The sequence below is a fragment of the Fukomys damarensis genome, unplaced genomic scaffold (genome assembly GCF_012274545.1).
Source record: "Fukomys damarensis isolate Sample0158 unplaced genomic scaffold, DMR_v1.0_HiC HiC_scaffold_36, whole genome shotgun sequence".
NCBI lineage: Eukaryota > Metazoa > Chordata > Mammalia > Rodentia > Bathyergidae > Fukomys > Fukomys damarensis.
In genome coordinates this window covers 12549128-12567487 of record NW_022900948.1, presented here as the reverse complement: position 1 = coordinate 12567487, position 18360 = coordinate 12549128, and the positions used below count along the sequence as shown (strand labels likewise).

Below are 18360 nucleotides of genomic sequence, written 5' to 3'. Positions count from 1 at the left end.
AAAACCAAACCAAAACAAAACAACAAACAAACAACAACAACAAAACAACAACAAAAGAAAGAAAGAAAGAAACTATATTTTTGAGTGTCTTAATAGCAGCCAACACAACTCAGATGTCTTTCTATCTTTAACACTGCCCATTTCAGAGCTGAGCACACAGTCAGTACTCACAATGCCTGTTTGGAGGAAGACTGGGGACTGGAGGAAGGCTAAGTGGCCTTTTCAGAGATTTGGGACCTATGACCACTCATTACTCAGGAAGAATTTCTGAAGGAAATTGAGAAACCTTGTAGTGTTGGAGACATTCTATCATGTTGTAAGAGGCCATGAAATTAACATTAATGTCTGAATCAGTGGACATAAGAATGGTAAATATTGGTGTTGAATGGGGGAAATCCTAATATGCTTAAAGATAGATTTACATAAAATACTCAGCCAAACATTCCAGCCATGGTGGATTCAACCGAAGAGCCACAAGTCTGTGGCCCTGAATCAAAAGTCTTTCAAATATCCTATGTCTATGAATAAGCCATATTATGGCAAGACCTGTGGTGACAGTTCTGGAAAATTGAGGCTTAGAGCTCCAGAAGAAAGCCTCATTCACAGGCCTCTAGGGAAGGTAGTGTTTACATATACTTCCCACCAATCTCAACTAGATCACACAGCCAGGAGGAGTCTTGATTCTCACAAATATTTAAAAGGTCATCAGCAGTTTTTTGCTTTCCTTGACACATCTTACACAATCCTCTTCCTGAACCTCTTGATACTAACCATTCATTATTGTCTGTGACGTCAAGAATATATTTCCAAGACTTAACCTGCTTTATCTTCTTGAGTATCTCTTAGTTAACTTACTAACACAGATGATGTACTTCATGGACTTCCTCTGACTTGGCCACTACCTCAAACTCCACACAGTATACACAGGCACTGTTATCTGGGGGAATAAGTGCCACTGTTGTAGTAATAGAGAGATAAACTAATGGGTTCAGGAGTAGAAAGAGCTTGAAAGGGCATATGCTGCCTGTTACCTGGGCGTCTTTTATCCCAGGCTCTGCAAGCCTACACAGATAACCAGAAATCCTCCTATGAACAAGTGAATTACCCACATGTGCTTCTCTAAGACAAATAAAACTCTGTGATGCTGTGCCTGCTTTGTGGAACAGGAGGGCTTTGTGATGTAGTCCAGTTGTCTGCATCCATTATCTGTGAGGCAAGGCCTAGAACCTGGAGGCATTAGATTCCAAGACTTGGAAGCCTAGGAAAAGGGATGGTTAGTGAGGTTTAGATCATGTTGAGACCTGCCTTTCTTCTGTGGGATGTGGACTATCCCTTATATACCTATGGATCCATCTTAATTATTGTATTAATTATTTGGCAAGTGAAAAAAAGGCACCAAAAATTAATGTTGAGACCTAGTAAGAGCTGTTGCCAGGTAGGGAAACACTATGACCATGACTAAATGATAAGCTTCTAGAAAGATTTAATTCCTTCACTTTCTGCTGATGTCCTTACCCGTCCTCTCCTCTTCTTTCCCCTCTCCACTCCTCCACTCTCCTCCCGGGCCCTTCCCACTCCTCCCCTCCTGCCTCCTTCCCTCTTCTCCCCTTTTCTCCTCTCCTTTCTTTTTTCACTGGAGGTTAAACTCAGGGCTTTTGCACTGAGATACATCCCAGCCTTTTATTTTTTAATTTGAGACAGGGTCCGACTAAGTCACTAAGTCGCTCAGGGAATCATCTTGCCTTAGCCTCCCAGAGTGCTGAGATTACATGTGCCACCACACTCGGCTTCTTCATTTTATTAATGGGGGTGGGGTTGAGTCCCAGAATGGCTCCTAGTTTGAGTCATTATCCTGTTTGGTAGCCATTTATAACCTTTAATGCCCAGAGTCCTTTGGTTATTAGTATCATCGCATCCTTTAAATGGTTTCACTTTCCTCCTTTCTCACCTAGAACTCCTTATATTTTTTGTGCATGGAATGTGGGTAAAGGTATAAAGTAGGAAGAAGATCAAAGTGAGTCAGAAATAAGCAGAGAAGGAAAATCTGATGTGAAAAGAACAGGGTATGAAAAAGGTAAAAAAAGTATAAAAGGAGTAGAAGTAAATAAGCAGAGAAGGAAAATCTGATGTGAAAAGAACAGGGTATGAAAAAGGTAAAAAAAGTATAAAACTGGAATAGAAGAAAAAGATTGGGAAATTTTTATGGGTTTTGTATCATTTTAGACATGAAAAGAAAATGGTGACTCAGCTTCACTTTCTAATGCTTTTGTCTTTAAGCATCATCAAAGAGTCAAACACAGGTCTAGAGAGAGAACATTAAGAGGTACAGTTTAACACTTTCTTCTGACCCGCATCTGCTGTGAATGAGTTCCAATAGATACTGAGAGAACCCTGAAAGTGGTGCCAGAACCCAAGTGCATTAACTATGGAAGATTTGAATATTCCCAAAGATAACTCCTAACAAAATACTTACCCTGGTTGGAAATCAGAGGCTAGAAACTTTCCAAAATTCTCTACCTTCCTGAGAATGAAGAATAAGGAGTAGAATGTAGAATAAAAAAGTAGAGCAGATGTTATAACTGTGTAATTTGCTAGTTTTATAACCCAGTGGAAGTGACTTCATCTCTCAATCTCACTCTCCTTAAGATGGGTATAACGCCAGTGATCCTGCCTCACGCCCCGTGTGTTGTAAAAATCAAATGAGATTAGGTGGGGACAACACACTGTAAAAAGTTAAGTGGTACACAGAGCATTAATTAATTTATGACACAGATAATTAATCCCTGGGTTTTCACTCTCTTCTCATTCAAAGACCTTCGGGCTATCCATAGGACATCCCAAGTCTTCTACTATTTACCACTATCTCTTGGTTCCCCAGCTAAGAGAACCTCCCAGAAAGAAGCTGAGAAGCTGCAGAACCTACTGTCTATCATGAAAAGGTGATTTCTTGCTCTCTAGTCTCCCAGCTCTAAGCCTGTACTATGATTTCTTGGCTCGACCCTGGGTCAGGAATGAGAAGTGGAGTTAAGGGCTGGAAGGGAGACATAAATGTGGTTTGAGGATATGTCAGTGATTGAGTTGTCAGGATACAGGGTGGTTCAGACATCTCAAGAGGGAAGAATCATTCAATTCTGCACAGGGCTAGGGGCACAGTTGTTCCTATAATTTAATATTTTATCTGTGTATAATTAATAAGAGACACAATATGGGCTGCACTCAGCCATAAGGTCAAGAGAATGGATTTTGGCTGGGTGTGATGGTGCACACCTGTAATTCCATCACTCTGGGAGAATCATAAGTTTAGCCTACCCAGAGGGCAACTTAGACCCTGTCTTGAAAAAAATTATAAAACTGGGGCTAGGGTTATAGCTCAGTGCAAAGGCCCTGGGTGTAATCCCCAGTACCCTCCCCCCAATAAAGAATGTATCTTTCATGAAGAAATCATTGTCATTCTCTTTACAGGTACAGACCTTCAAGGGAAGAGTCCTGGGTCTGGCTGGACCCTACTGATAACCCTCTGGTCTGTCTTCTGGGAGGCCAGTTTCAGGGGCACCCCCATACAAGAACTGGTCATCTTCTCCAGATGTCTAGAGAATGGGACTGACTGCCATCGTGGGAGGGATGCTAAGTGTTGTGGCAGGGATGTCCCATATTTATCAGAATTAAGGATTTCACAAGGACCTCAATTTCCACAGTGTATGTAGGCCCAGGACTTAATGGGACTTGTGGTGAGAGTCAGTAATCCCCAGGCCATAGTCTTCCAAGGAAGGAGGTTTTGCCATCATTAATGGTTTCCATCTTTCCCTTTCCAGTAAGGGGTGGCTTCCCCAGGAAGGACATGTGCGGCGGCTCCTGTGTGCAGATCCCTCCTGCCAAATCTGCAATGCCATGGCTCTGAAGATTCAGCAGATGCTTGTGGGTAAAAACAATCAGATCTCCCCCACTTTATCAAAGCCATCATGGGGCTCTTCTTGTCTAGGGATTTTTGTCCACATTAACTGTGTCTTTTGAACAGAATCAGAAGCTGGGATTCCAGAACTCCAGAGAGATTTTACTGACACCTCACACCACACTGTCACAATTAACGGATCAGAAATCTTTAACTCAGTCAGCTGCCCCATCAATTAGTTCTGTCAGCATCCAAGATTATTGGTCTGATCACCTGCACCCAAGACAAGAATTTCAAGTACCACATGTGTTCCAAGATACAAGAGCTCGCTCTTCTTCAAGCCTTGAGGTATTTGGGAATCCTGTGAGCTGGAAGGAGAAGACAAAGAGTAAGTCAACACTTGCCCTGATGAACCAAGGTAAGCAGCCCTTGAATAGTAAACTTTTTCCCTGGACCCTAGCTCCTGAACCTAAGACATCACTTTACAGTCTTGCATTCCCTTTGCCTTCTGTACCTATGTCCAAAAGGCCCTGAGGTACCTTCAAGTAGAAAGATACAAATGTATATTATATTTACACTGAGGGCTTCCATGATCTGTGGGGAGTTCCTGTGGCAGTTTATACCACACTATTGCCAATATTTTCAAAGCCTGCAAAACAAAAAGATTGGGCTTTCTTCTTCTTCTCTCCTGGACCCTAGGGTTAATGGGAGGCCAGCCTGAACACCACAGAACAGAAATATCGTTGTGACTAAATCCCAAACCCCATCCCATGGTTCTGGCTCTACTGGCTTCTACCTATCAGCTTTTAAATAGCATCTGTCTATTCTCTGGGGGACATGCTGAGGCTCCAATGTACCATCTCTAGGTAACTTTCTGTAAATTCTCTCTTCTGTGCAATGAGTTTTTGGTATGATTCTAGAGATTGTTCTACAAAAGGGAAAGCTGGGTCATTTTTCTTTACTAATTCCTCCTTAATTTCTGCACTGTCTAAAATTTTCTCCACTTAAATTAGCCTCCAATTCTTTCCCACATTTCCAAGTTTGTACTTCTCTACCTGACCATCAATAAGCCTGGATCAATGTCTCACTTGTGACTCTGGTCAGATGTGAAGCCTTAGTGTGGCACTTGCTATAGAGGCAGCAACCCCTCCAGTGGGGTTTTCCAGCTATTGTCCAGACTGTAGATGCAGAGAATCGCACAACATGACCCTGAGACAATGGCCCACCAGACCCAGGGCCCTCCCTGATTAGGAGATGCCATTTCAGTCCTCAGGATAGTAGCAGCATTGCCCTGGAACATACTCAAAGGCTGCTAGAGTTCAACCTCCAGAAGTGGAGGAAATAGTGGGTTGATTTACCATTGCTGGAGCTGCCACCAAACATTCAGCAATTTCTCCTGTCCCTTGCTCCAAGCAGCAATTTTGACTATACAAGTCTCTCCCATCCTGGCCACAGACCTAGTGAGGTTAGTGACCATACTGATCTATTTTGGCAAAACCGCTAGTCCATAATTGCTTGCTCAGCCTGAAGCAACATTGCAGAGCCACACAGGTTGCAAATGTGTGAAGATCTGCTGGGGCACTATCCCTGCCCACAGCTGTAGTTTCCAGAACTGCAAATTATTGGGTCTATTGCATACCTGGGATATTGTATACCCTGGCAGCAACTTTGTTCTCCTGTCCTCTGGAAAGCAAGCCCCTAAACCTGGAGGAAACAATCAGGTCACACACATGTCAGAAAGTGACTCCTTAAATAATTACAGGCCTTGGCCAGAAGCAATATATCTCACCAGACTCTTTTACTGATGACCCTGAGCTGCCTGTGCCTTGGTTCCAATAAATCATTTAGAAAGCAGAGACAAGGTTGCATTACTGTCAGGAGTACCTACTTCCTATTTTGTGGCTCTCTCTAGGGTATAACCAGCAATGATCAACCAATCTGTAGTCACAAAAATGGTACCTGGGCCTATCATAAAACTCTGACTCAATCTTACTTGAACAGCAGGGTATTAAGTGGTAGGTCATGCTTTTAAGGTGCTAACAAACCTTTTGCAGACAGTGTACAAGTATTCCAGCCTGAAGTGCAAGTGAATGGAGATGGCGACTCGAGTGAGACAGATCCTGTCAGCCCCTAATCACTTAAGGCACCTTATTTTGCCCAAACTCAATTCCATCACGAAAAAGAAATGCATGGAGATACATTGAGGGAAGTTCCATACAGACAAAGGCATACAGGGAACAAGTTTTGGCCATCCAAAGTATATCTCCACATGGTAAACATTTAGGATCTCAACAACTAAAGGAAAACATTGCCTCAGGAGCTCCCTACCCCACCAGGTATTCCATGTGTCCCAGATACCAAATGGGTCTGCTTAAAAAAGGAGTCTATATGTGAACTAAAGATAGTTCAGGAGAATCAAAGGCAACCTAGTTCCAAAGCAATATCCCATGGTTCTGCCTAGTGCATCTCTTGAGACCTCACAACCCACTGGAGACATGACAGAGGCTCAAGTACTTTGTGTATAGCTAGAGGCCAAAGTGAAAAACCTAGTCTGGATGATTTCTTGACCCCTTAGCCTAGGCCTCTGCAATGGTGAAAACAAGTCTCTACCCTAATGTAAAAAACAAAGGACCCAGGAAATTTCAAAGCAGCTGAGAATCATAAGGAGATATAGCCTTGAAGCTCTCCCTAACCAGAAGCAAACACCCACTGTGCCAAGGTTGGGGGCCAACAGAGGACTTCTAAGCAGAACTATAGAGCCCTCACTTCACAAATGTATCTCAGGATCTTTATCACGTAGAACTTTAGTTTACCTGACATGGTTGTCTCGCATGAATAGAGATTGACAAGGATTTGTCTAAAGCTGCAGAATCACCATCTCCATTCTCTCAGCTTGCTATTCCATGCCAGCACCTTTACCATCTGCTCTATTATCTTTTATTTCCAGGGCATCCTCTATGATCCTTTGAGCCCAAAAGACCAGATAATAATGATCTGCAAGACTATTAGACTAAAGTGAATAATCTTACTGAAATAGGAATGCCTGAGAATGCCAAACCTGATAAGACTTGAAGGTCAGACCTTAAAGTGTCAACTTATTGGACCATCATTTACTAGGCCAAAGTTTGCAAGTCTGGCATTTAAAAAGGCCACATTTTTTCAAATCCACTTTTCAGGGCCATGTTTTATAGGGAAAAATTTGGTAGGGCAAAAATATGGGGAGCCATGAGTCAGAGGATAAGGTAAGGGGATCCCATAACTCACAAGAACTTCACCCTTTCAGGTGCTCCAGAAGTTGACTTGGGGAATACAATGACATTCTTTTCACACTGGATTAACCCTGAAGTGAAAGGTCAAAGCCACGAGGAACCTATTCTCCATTCTAAATCTGAGACAGTAGCCAAATCCAGGGCAAAAGAGGTTAAGAAGGTTCTAACCCCCACCAAAGACCACATCAGGGAAGCTAACTTGAAGATGACAACAAAGGACCCTGAGGCCCAGCCTCCCCATACTGAGAAGGAGCCCTTGACTTTTTCTGATGCCCAGAGTCCCTACACAGTCAGCTCTGGCAATACTTCCTCCAGTCCAGCCAATCCTGGGGCCTGTGCCTCTCCCACAGCTGCTTCAAAATCTCACCTCAACTGGCTTGTGCCACCCAACCAAGGAATATAACCTAGGTCTCAACTCTCATGTCAGCAGAAGACACTGGTTTACACAAAGAGAATATTCATTCCAAGCAAAAGGAGTTTGTACATTCCCAAACCTTTGCATCCCTGGTGGAAAAGGCTGCATATAGCCATTTTCATTAACATGAAAGTGAGGCATGGCATTCTCCAAATACACTCTATACCTGTAAGCAAAGAACCACTTGTTTGTGTCTCCTTTTCATCAGTGTGTATGTAATGGCAAGAATAGGAGTAGAAAATATCTCACATGTGGTATAGGAGTTTAAAACCAAATTTTATTTCAGATAAGTCAGCATTCTACATGCTTCTCCTAGCCCCACCCTACACTGTAAATAAGGCACCTGGGAGAGAAGGAAGCCCCTTATTTAAGATGCATTCATTGAGGCCACACTCTTATGTGAAAAAATAAATAGGACACACATGAGTGAAGACCAAATAGTTTCTCTGGTGTGAAAAACTAAAAGTGTAAGTAAGGTTCAAATGGTATAATTGATAATGTGAAATAGGAAGAAACGGGCTAAAGGAGGAGGGGAAGTACAAAGGGTAGGGGAAAGGAAATGAAAATATATGAAAAAAGGAAAAAATGGAAACAAAGGTTTTGTAAATAGGGAAGGGTGAAGGGGGTGAAGGGAGGGCAGGGGAATGGGAAAAAAATAAGAACATGAAGGGTGAAGGGGGTGAAGGGAGGGCAGGGGAATGGGAAAAAAATAAGAACCAAGATACATCATGTAAAGATACGAGATCCCAATGATGAATGTAACTGTATTGTTTACATTAAATGTACCAATAAACTTAATGAAAAAAAAGATGCATTGAAGAAAAAGATCAGGCTTGAATTCAATTACGATTTTCCATGTTGTGCTTGGGTGGGGGCCCTCATTTCCTCAAGGAGGTGTTTTTGTGTTTATCAAAAGCACACAGAGCTAGTATGGTAAATTTTAAAACCTAATGACAGTATCTCCCTTGGCTTTTCCCTGTTTTATTGAGATTTTTAAGGGTAACCCTTCAGGGAGTCTGATGTGGCCCTCTTGTCTTTCCAACCCCCATTACTTTCCAATTGTATGGAATGGAGGCCTCCTAGAATGCAGATTAACTAATGAGACATATCCAAAAGTTCACAATAAAAATGATGTTGTGCTAAGTTCTGCATTCAGAAATTCAAATATATAAATATTTACTATGTCCAGGCATAATTCCAAACACTTGGGAGACAACAGTGACCAACAGACAAGTCTTTCTGGAACTCATAAGATCTAATGCAAACAATAAAAACTTAAGCAATATGACAAGAGTTGGTTAGAGGAAATAGATGAAAGTATACAGGACCACACTCAGCCTAGTTTTGGGAGCTGGGGTTATTCATGGAAAATATCCTGAGAGAAGTGATGTGTAGTCTTAATTTGAAAATTGGAAAGGACCAAGAGTTGGAGGGAGCAGGGAAGTAGAGCAGAGGTAGAATATGAAAAAAAAGGAAGGATTAAAATGTGTTTTGTACATGTACCAACTCCCCACAATAAAGGTAATAATTATTTACTGAAAACATGAACTAACAAAAAATACAAAAATTTTAATTAAGAAAAAAAGATGAGCAGGAATTAGCCAGGGGAGTTGAGGAGTAGATGAACTTGCCCAGGTTATGAGCAAAAGCATGGTGTCAAACAAGTGGCAGTCTGTGTCAGAGATGGTGACTCTTATGCTCACTCAGTATAACTCACTGTTACACTGAAGTGTCTGTACAATCAAAAGAGTATATTAAAATGTTTACAGGATCAAAATAAGGTAGCCAAGCTGGAGAATGAATGGTAGTCATTTTACACATTCTTTCATTCCTTCAACAAATATTGATGCTACTATATATATGTAGTCCAGGCTGGCCTCAAACTTGTAATCCTCCAGCCTCAGCTTCTTTTTATTTTTGTACCAGGGTTCAAACTCGGGACCTTGCGCTTGCAAGGCAGGTGGCAGAACCACTGAGCCAAATCCCCAGCCCTGCCTCAGCTACTTGAGTGCTGGAATTACAAGTGTGCACCAGTATGCCCAGTTTATCAAGCACCTTCATAGGCATTTTGAATGCAGCAATGAACCAAAGAGGGGGAAAAAACTTCTCCCAGGGAGTTTATATTGGGAATGTGCTCAGAAGGGAGAGAAAAGAAGAATAAGTTAAAAATACAGTATGTAGCCAGGCATGGTGGTGCACACCTGTAATCCCAGCACTTGCGAGACTGAGCAAGAGGATCACTGAGATTTTGAGGCCAGCCTGGGCTACATGGTGAGTTCAAGGGCAGCCTGAAATGTAGTGGGACCCTGTCTTAAAAACACAAAATATAGCATGTAGTAGGTGACTACAAAATGCAAAGAATCAGGGTAAGGGTTTAGGGAAGACATGAGTGGGAGTACAGTTTTAAATAAGAGTTCAGAGAAGTCTCACTAAAAAATTAACATGAGCAAGGACTACAGGTAGAGGAGATAGTAAGTCACACGAATAACTAAGGAAGAGGAATTTCTGAGCAATTACCAGTCAGAAATTACAACTAATGCAGTTTTGAGGGTGGAGCGAGCATGCCCATCCTGTTAGATGAATAATAAGACCAGTAAACCTGAGGCAGAGTAGTCAAGGGAGAAAGTAGTCAAGGATGATATAAAAGCAGTTAGGGGCCAGATGGTATAAGGTCTTATAAGTCAATGTAAGAATGCTGGAACCTGAGCAAGAGCAGCGGGCTTGAGACAGAGGAACAAGGCAGGGTTGACCTCCTAGAACTCAGTGAGGGAACTCCTCCCATCCGCTCAATTTGGGAGGGGATGGGAGGGGATGGGAGGGGAGACGTGAAAAGCAGTAAGACAAAGAGGTTGCCCTGAGTGGATGGAGTGGACCTATATTTGGCCGCCTACTATCCCATAGAAGATGGCATCTCCATATCCTATTTCCAAAAGAGGATCCAAGAGCTACTATCATAGCAGGAAGTGCTGGGTTTTCTTAATATGGTATGAGGGACAGGGTTCCTGGTTCCTGAGGAAATTCAGGATCAGTCAGCATTCTATTAAGCCAGGAGAAAGTGGTGGTCGGTCTTGCTTCTTCTTCTGACAGAACCCCAGTGTTCAGCAGAGTGTCCACTGAAAGAAGGCTGCAGACATCCCAGATGGGAAGAAGCATAGTCCCCCTGACCCCAGAAAGGTGGTCTGTGCCTAAGTAATAAAAACCCAGCCTCTAGCTGGTCTTAAGGGCAGAGAGACATAGGCCCAGGCCTGGTAAGCCAACATTCTCCAGGTGTTTTCCTGAAATATCCCCAAAGATCAAAGGAGGTCTTGTGACAGGCATATCCTCCCTGTCGAGTGGGACTTGGTGAGATGGCCACAAATGAGGAGACCCATAGGAGGCCCAGAATGTGGGGAATTGACTCAGAAGAGCCAATGGCATCAGGTAGGAAACTGCGTTTGTGTGCACACATCCTGGTTTAGGGTGGGACAGGTTTTTCCCATGACCCCACAGCCTGTCTACCACAACAGATTTCTATCATGGTAATTTTAGGCAACTGACCTCCATGATTGTTCAACTTTTTACCTGCTCACTCCACCCTAGCAGAGAAGTTATGGAATACACTAAGCACAGGCGTAAATATGTGAGACAATCTTGCTTTGCTCAATCTTGTCATGCCAGTTTCTTGCCAGCCTGGGCCAAGGACTCTTTTAGTAGGGGCAGAAAATCCCTGTCTTGTTAAAAAATCTTAGCTTCTTGAAGATCCTCAGATTCAGATGCTCTTATCTCCACATGTCCTCTCAAATTTCAGTCCCTCTCCTCCCTCCACAGGCTTGGTGTAAAATAACCCTTGCCCCTAAATTCCCATATCCTCTGATCGTGCATGCTAGGCAAGTGTGCTACTGAGCTATATCAAGCCTTAATCTGTGCATTCTAATTTTTCCACAGTGCAAATTAATCATATTCTTTAATACATAATTCTTTTAAATCATAGGGCTGACAACACCATGACATTTTTAGTTTTTAGCTAATCTTTTGTGTGACTCAGAAAACACAGCTTAGCACTCTTAAGTTTCAATATCTTTGCCTAATCATGAGCATTGGGTCAGATAGTCATACACAACCCTTTCTGTCATAAACATCTAAAATGCTCATGTTTTCCTTCATGTTTTTTAAAAGGTCCATGAACCTAATTGCAGTGTCCAAGTCAGTACAGGGAAAATGTGTGTGTGTGTGTGTGTGTGTGTGTGTGTGTGACAGCAACAGAAGAGACAGAAGAGACAGAGAAAAAGGTTTTGCTTATGCTATTGATCTAAGAAGTTCTAAAAAAAAAAAGATCTAAGAGGTTCTTAGAGAGGCTGGTGCTGTAGTCCCCAGACATACCCACATGACCCATGAGCAACAATGTACTCTATTGTTAAGTGGGAAAGCATGTCCTCAACTGAGAGCAACAGACTAGGTGGGATCATGCAAAACTGAACACAAGCCTTCACTGTATATATTCCTCATGACCAATTACTATTTTCAAGACCATAGTGTTTTCTTCAGAAACAATTCATAGTACATTTTTCAAAAAATTTCACTGTGAACATAGTAAGAAATATAGTTTATGATGTGGCCCAGTACATACACACACATATATATAATGTGTTTATGGATCTGCAAATGAACTCAAAGTTTTGTGAAACAATCCTATTTTATGACATGTGAAACTCCTTAACATTTTATATCTTTTCCACCCTATTTCATTCAAATGTCTGATAGTGACACTCTAAAACCATTTAATTATTTGATTATGAGTCCACAATGTGAAAAAGTTTTAGAATAATTTTACATTTTAAAAAAACCTTAAGAATAAAATTTTATTTATGCAAAATTCATATGGAATTTCTACTTGTTAGTTTGATCTATGCTATAGACAAAGCATAGCTGAATATGTCTGATTCTTTTTCATTTTATTTTTATTTTTGGGGTACTGGGGATCGAATTCGGGCCCTTGCACTTGCAAGGCAGGCAGCGGCACCACTGAGCCAAATTTTCATTTTTAATTAAATACTTTTTTTTTTTTTTTTTTTTTTTTGGTACCGGGGATTGAACTCAGGTCCTTGCGCTTGCAAGGCAGGCCACCAAACCGCTGAGCTGAATCCCTGGCCCTATATTTTTAATTGACACAGTAAGTGTACATATTTATAGGAAAGAGGGTGGTGTTTTAATACGTGTGTAGGATGTATAATAATAAGTCAGGATGACTGGCAGATCCATTATCTGAGACATACATAATTTCTGTTGGGAACATTCAAAATTCTATTAGCTATTTTGAAATATTCAATTAATTCTTTTCATCTATATCCAGCTGTACCTCATTTTACAGTTTTGGTAATAGGGCCACACTCTTGTGTTTTGATTTAAAGAGGGTTACCTAGTACAAAGACATGGACAATATTGGACAGTGTAAGGTAAATTTTGCTTTTGACTGCAGTGATGCAAGAACCTTTAAGAATAAGGGTCTGTGTGGCTGGGGATGTCTCACAGATTGGGCAGCTGCTGCTATGTCTTTGAATAAAACACTGTTTGAGAGGCTGATCCTCTTTGACTTGCAGGCATATTTTTGAAAGTATTTGTTGGAGCATTGTTCATAGTAATTTAGAGGTGAAAACAATTGTAATCAGGAAATTATTAAACTGTTACATAGTCATGTTATTAAGAAAGAGAAGGGCTGGGGATTTAGCTCAGTGGTGCTGCCACCTGTCTTGCAAGTCCAAGGTCCCGAGTTTGATTCCCAGTACACCCCCCCAAAAAAAAGAGAGGAAAAAAAAACTCAATTAGACCCAAGAGGAACACTAAATCTAGAGGAATGATATTTAAATGGCAAATTGGCTGGATCAGGGGCAAGTGCAAAGTACATAGAAGAACCTGAAGAAAAAGAAGATAAATTAATACATTGAAAATGTGTATCAATTACAATAGACATACTTAAGTTTGGAAAGCAAAGATTAAAAGTTGTTACTTTTGTCTTCTTTTTAACATAGACAGGAAACAGAAGAACTATGTGCTTCTGGAAATATAAAATGTACCAGCACTTTAAATAGGTCACAGCTGTCCTCTCCCAGAAGGTATCAGAAATTTCAAGGAGCAATCATAAGACTTCTTCATTTTAAAAAGTTAAGATATATTTGTTTGAAAACTTGAAATAAATACACTGTTTTCTTTTTAAATAATTACTACTTGGAGGAAAATCAATGATTATGTGTGGTTCTCAATGTCTTTTTTTCAGACAAATTAATGCGTTATTAACAAAGTACTGTCCATTAGAAAGGATACTTAAGTACACTGACTCATCAGTAGTAAACTAACCACAAATATCTAACATACTGTAGTACTGCTTCAACCCATTTTCTATAAGAATTACAAGAATCACCATTAAGTAACTTTACTTATTAATGATGTCATCGAAGCACAGTGGGGAGTTTTTCATGTAGGAATTTCAAGGAAGATTGTAGCTGACATATCCACCAACAAAACAAACAATTCTACTGGCCCTTCCCAATAAAAACAAAACAAAAAACTAACACTTTTCAATTCTAACCACAGACTCTAAGAGCACTTCTAGGCCACTTCATGCCTTTGAAGGCAGAACAGTTAAGAAGAAAACATCAAAATCCAAATGAATAATAGAATAATAATACAATGTTAGACCTAAATATAGCCATTCAATTATCACAGTAAATGTTAATGATCTTCAGCAGGGCATGGTGGCACACACACCTGTAATACCAGCACTAGGGAGGCTGAGGCAGGAGGATTGCCATAAATTTGAGGCCAGACTGGGCTACATAGTGAGTTCAAGGCCAGCCTGAACTACAGTTAGACCCTGCCTCAAAAAAAAAAAAAAAAAGCAATACTTTTAAAACTGATACACAGATTTAACATAATCCCAATAAAAAAACACCAATAGCATTTCTCACAGAGCTAAAGAAAACAATCCTAAAATTCATGTGGAACCAGGAGAGATTCAGAATAGCAAGAATAATCCTGGACAGCAAGGACAAAGCAGGGAGCATAATAATCTCAGATTCTGAGGTATATTACAAAACTACAGTGATTAAAAACAAAAAAACAAAACAAAAAACTAGCATGGTAGTAGCACAAAAACAGACATGTGGATCAATGGAACCCTGTCTCAAAAAAAAAAGTCCATTTAAACACAGTGATATATACATACAGAGATATCAAAGTTGCAATTGAAATATATCATACAAACACTAAACAGAAGATTGAATCTAGATTATTTCTTACCATGAGCTAAATATAATCAAAATGAATCAAAGATCTAAATGTTAAAACAGAAATCTGCTGGAAGATAAAATAGGTTACACTCTTGACACAGGCACAAAGACTTTCTGAACAGAATCCCAATTGCACAAGAAATAATACCAAAAATCAACAAATGGGATCATAACTAATTAAAAAGCTTCTTCTAAGCAAGAGAAACAATTAACAGAGTGAAGAGACAGACTACAGAATGGAGAAAAAAGCTGCCAGCTATTCTTTGGACAGGGCACTAATATCTAGGATATATAAAGAACTAAAAAAAAAAAGAAGACTCATAAAAAATGGACAACAGACATGAACACACTTCTCTGAAGAAATACATAAGGCCAATAAATATATGAAAAAAATATTCATTATCTCTGGCCATTAGAGGCCTGAAAATTAAAACAATACTGAGATTCCATCTTAGCAGAAAGAATGGCTATCATCAAGAAATTGGAAGATAACAAATGCTGGCAAGGCTGTGGGGAAAAAGAAACCTTTATACATTGTTGGTGGGAATGTAAACTAGTACAACATTATGGAAATCAGTATGGAGATTCCTCAAAAAACTTTCATTCAACCTAGCTATTCTCCTTCTACATATATTCCCACGAGAGTTAAAGACATCATGTTACAATGACATTTGCATACCCATGTTTATAACACAATTTATAATAGCTGTCTCGGAAGCAGCCTATATGTCTTTTAATGGATGAATGGATTAAGAAAATGTAGCATTTATACACAACAGAGTACTACTCTACCATAAAGATAAATGAGTCACTTGTAGAAAAATGCACCTTGAAACAATAATGTTAAGTGAAATAAGACACACAAACTTAAATATCACATGGCTTCTTTTATATGAACCCTCTCCATATAAAGGAAGCTGGAGTGGCTAATTAATATCATTAAAATTCTACTTAGAACAAAGAAAATAACCAGGAATAAAGAAGAGTAATATATAGTGAAAAGGATAAATTAACCAAAAAGAGATAACAATTCTAAATGTTATATACCTAACAACAGAGCTCCAGCATATATGAGCCAAAAAAGAAAGAACTGAAAGAAAAAGATTCATAAATATATTTGAGGTTTTAATATTCTCATCTTGGTAATAGGCAGAGCAAGTAAATAGAAAATGAGCAAGGATATAGAATATCTGATCAATCAATTTGACAAACTGACTTTCATAGAGCACTCTATCCCAAAATAGCAGAATACATATTTTTTTCAACTGCACGTGAAATATTTGCCAAAAGAGATCATATTCTTGGCATAAAATCATAACAGCAGCTCTATCATACCTCATTAAGTCCATTAATACCATTTACAAAGGCACAACACCCATAACCTCCTCACTCCTTCCAACTCTTGGTTCCCTTTCCATTTGCAAAAGATCTATCTCCCTGTTTCTTATTATCTATCTTTTATTTTGCTCTTTAATTTATTTATACTTTAGGGTTCTCATATAAAAGAAACCATGTGATATTTATCTTTATATATCTGAGTTTTCCAGATTTTTTTATTAGTACATGCTAGTGGTACATAATGATTACATTCACTGTGGGGAGTTGGTACATATTTGCTGTGGTTCACTGATTTTAGAGGTTTCAGCCCATATTTGGCTGGCTCCAAGGTAGGAGGGGCATGATGGAAGGGTCTGCCACAGAGGAGAACTGCTCGTACCATGGCAGAGGGAGAAGTGACTGGGAAGGCAAATACTCTCCCAGGTCACACCCCCAGTGACTGCCTTTTTCACTGGACCCCACCTTCTAACAAGTTGGCTTTATTGCCCCATGATGCAATCACCTTCAAATATACTCTCCTGCATCTCTGTTATAGACAGTTTGCAGTTCTTACAGTCAGATGAACTCTGTGGCCCATTCCTCAATGCTTTGCAAGAAATTATTTGTAGGTAATTTCTTCTCCTACCTGTAACAGTCCTTTACCCCACCACCTGTACTTTTAGAAAAAACTCCAATGTTGCTATACCTGGAAATTTTTTCTTTAACCACTTAGATCCCACCTGAGCATTCTCACTCTTGAAATTTATTTTTGAGACTTGAACCTCAGAAATAAGTCCATAAAATGATAAAAAAATAAATCCCTGGTCTTGATTCATGAAAATTAGTCTTGTCTTGGAAACTAGACCTTTAATAGTCTAGTTTTAACAGTTTCAAAATATCTGTGTATCTTTGATATTAACAGCTTATAGAAGAACACAGTGAGTATTTACCACCCCAGTTGGATAGAAGACTGAATGCTGGAGGAATGATAAAAAAGACTCTCCAGATATTTTGGGCCTAAGGATTTTTTTCTTTATTTTTCTTTTCTTGCTTGCTTACTTTCTTTCTTTCTTTTTTTTCCTATAAGACCATTCTTACCAGCACAAGAAGTTCTCAGGGATATTCAGAAATCCGGGGTGTTATAATACCCAAAGTCAAGCTAGTAACATAAATATGTAAATTAATGGGCATAGTATGGGAGTGAAAGTTCTCAAGGATACTTGGGATTTCTTGTTTTAAAGATTTCCAAACTCCAGGTCAAACAAACATCCTACAAGCAAATAGCATACATCCAGAGAGGAGAAGATATAACCACAAACAAGTAGATTGAGACTCAAAGTCAGAAGTGGTTACTAAACGGTCTCTGCTTTCATCTCCCTGAGCAGGCAGGAAGCTATCACATGGGTAGAAACAGCACTGGAAAACCAAAATTTGAACAGAGTTCCAGAAGTAAACTACAATAATGTGCCTCCCTGAAAGGCAGTGTTTACAGACCTCACCCACAGACTGGAGGAGTCTCTTTCCTCTCACAATGTCATTTAATGATATGAATCAGCAATGAGAAGACGTAAAAACAACTCCAGACATACTCAGTCACCTCATCGTTGACAAAGGAGCCAAACTCCCTCACTGGTGGAAAGATAGCCTCTTTAATAAATAGTGCAGGAAAAATTGGGTTTCAACTTGCCAAAGATTAAAACTAGACCTATAACATTTTCTCAGCCTTTCGGCTAAGATCAAGGGTAAAACTAGACCTATATCTCTCACCATGCACTAAACTAAAATTGAAATGAATTAAAGACCTAAATATTAAAACAGAAACAATAACCCAGCTGGAAGAGAGGTTAGGTAGAACTCTTGAAGACATTAGCATAGGAAAAGATTTCATGAACAAAACCTAAGTAGCACGTGAACTAGCACAAAGAAACAACAAGTGGGGTCTCTTTTTATTAAAAAGCTTCTTCACAGTAAGAGAAACCATGAACAGCATGAAGGTACAACCCACAATGTGGGAAAAATTTTTACCAGCTGTTCCTGGGACAAAGGTCTATTATCTAGAATATATAAAGAACTTAAAAAAAAAATCAGACCTCCCAAATTTAAAGACCCAATAAAAAAACGGGCATCTGAAATGAACAGATGTTTTGCAGTCAAAGAAGTAAAAACAGTAAATAACATATGACAAAATGTTCAACTTCACTGGTTTGC

General features: G+C 39.8%; 1 protein-coding gene across 1 annotated transcript; it reads left to right on the top strand.

The window, feature by feature from the left end:
- The first annotated feature begins 1038 nt into the window (after positions 1-1038).
- On the top strand, positions 1039-7784 carry Fam205c (family with sequence similarity 205 member C). Its single transcript, XM_033759142.1, has 5 exons — positions 1039-1435; positions 2278-2323; positions 2879-2939; positions 3813-3919; positions 7173-7784. Exons 1-5 carry the CDS (start codon positions 1292-1294, stop codon positions 7559-7561), a joined length of 747 nt encoding a protein of 248 aa, XP_033615033.1. The 5' UTR covers positions 1039-1291; the 3' UTR covers positions 7562-7784.
- Positions 7785-18360: the final 10576 nt, after the last annotated feature.

What these genes read in the sequence shown, in the direction of transcription:
- Fam205c (XM_033759142.1), top strand. Translation starts at nt 1,292, where the DNA reads ATGTTGAGACCTGCCTTTCTTCTGTGGGATGTGGACTATCCCTTATAT. An exon ending in TAGAGAGAGAACATTAAGAG is followed by an intron (nt 2,324 to 2,878) that starts GTACAGTTTAAC and finishes TTGGTTCCCCAG; the next exon opens with CTAAGAGAACCTCCCAGAAA. An exon ending in CTACTGTCTATCATGAAAAG is followed by an intron (nt 2,940 to 3,812) that starts GTGATTTCTTGC and finishes TTCCCTTTCCAG; the next exon opens with TAAGGGGTGGCTTCCCCAGG.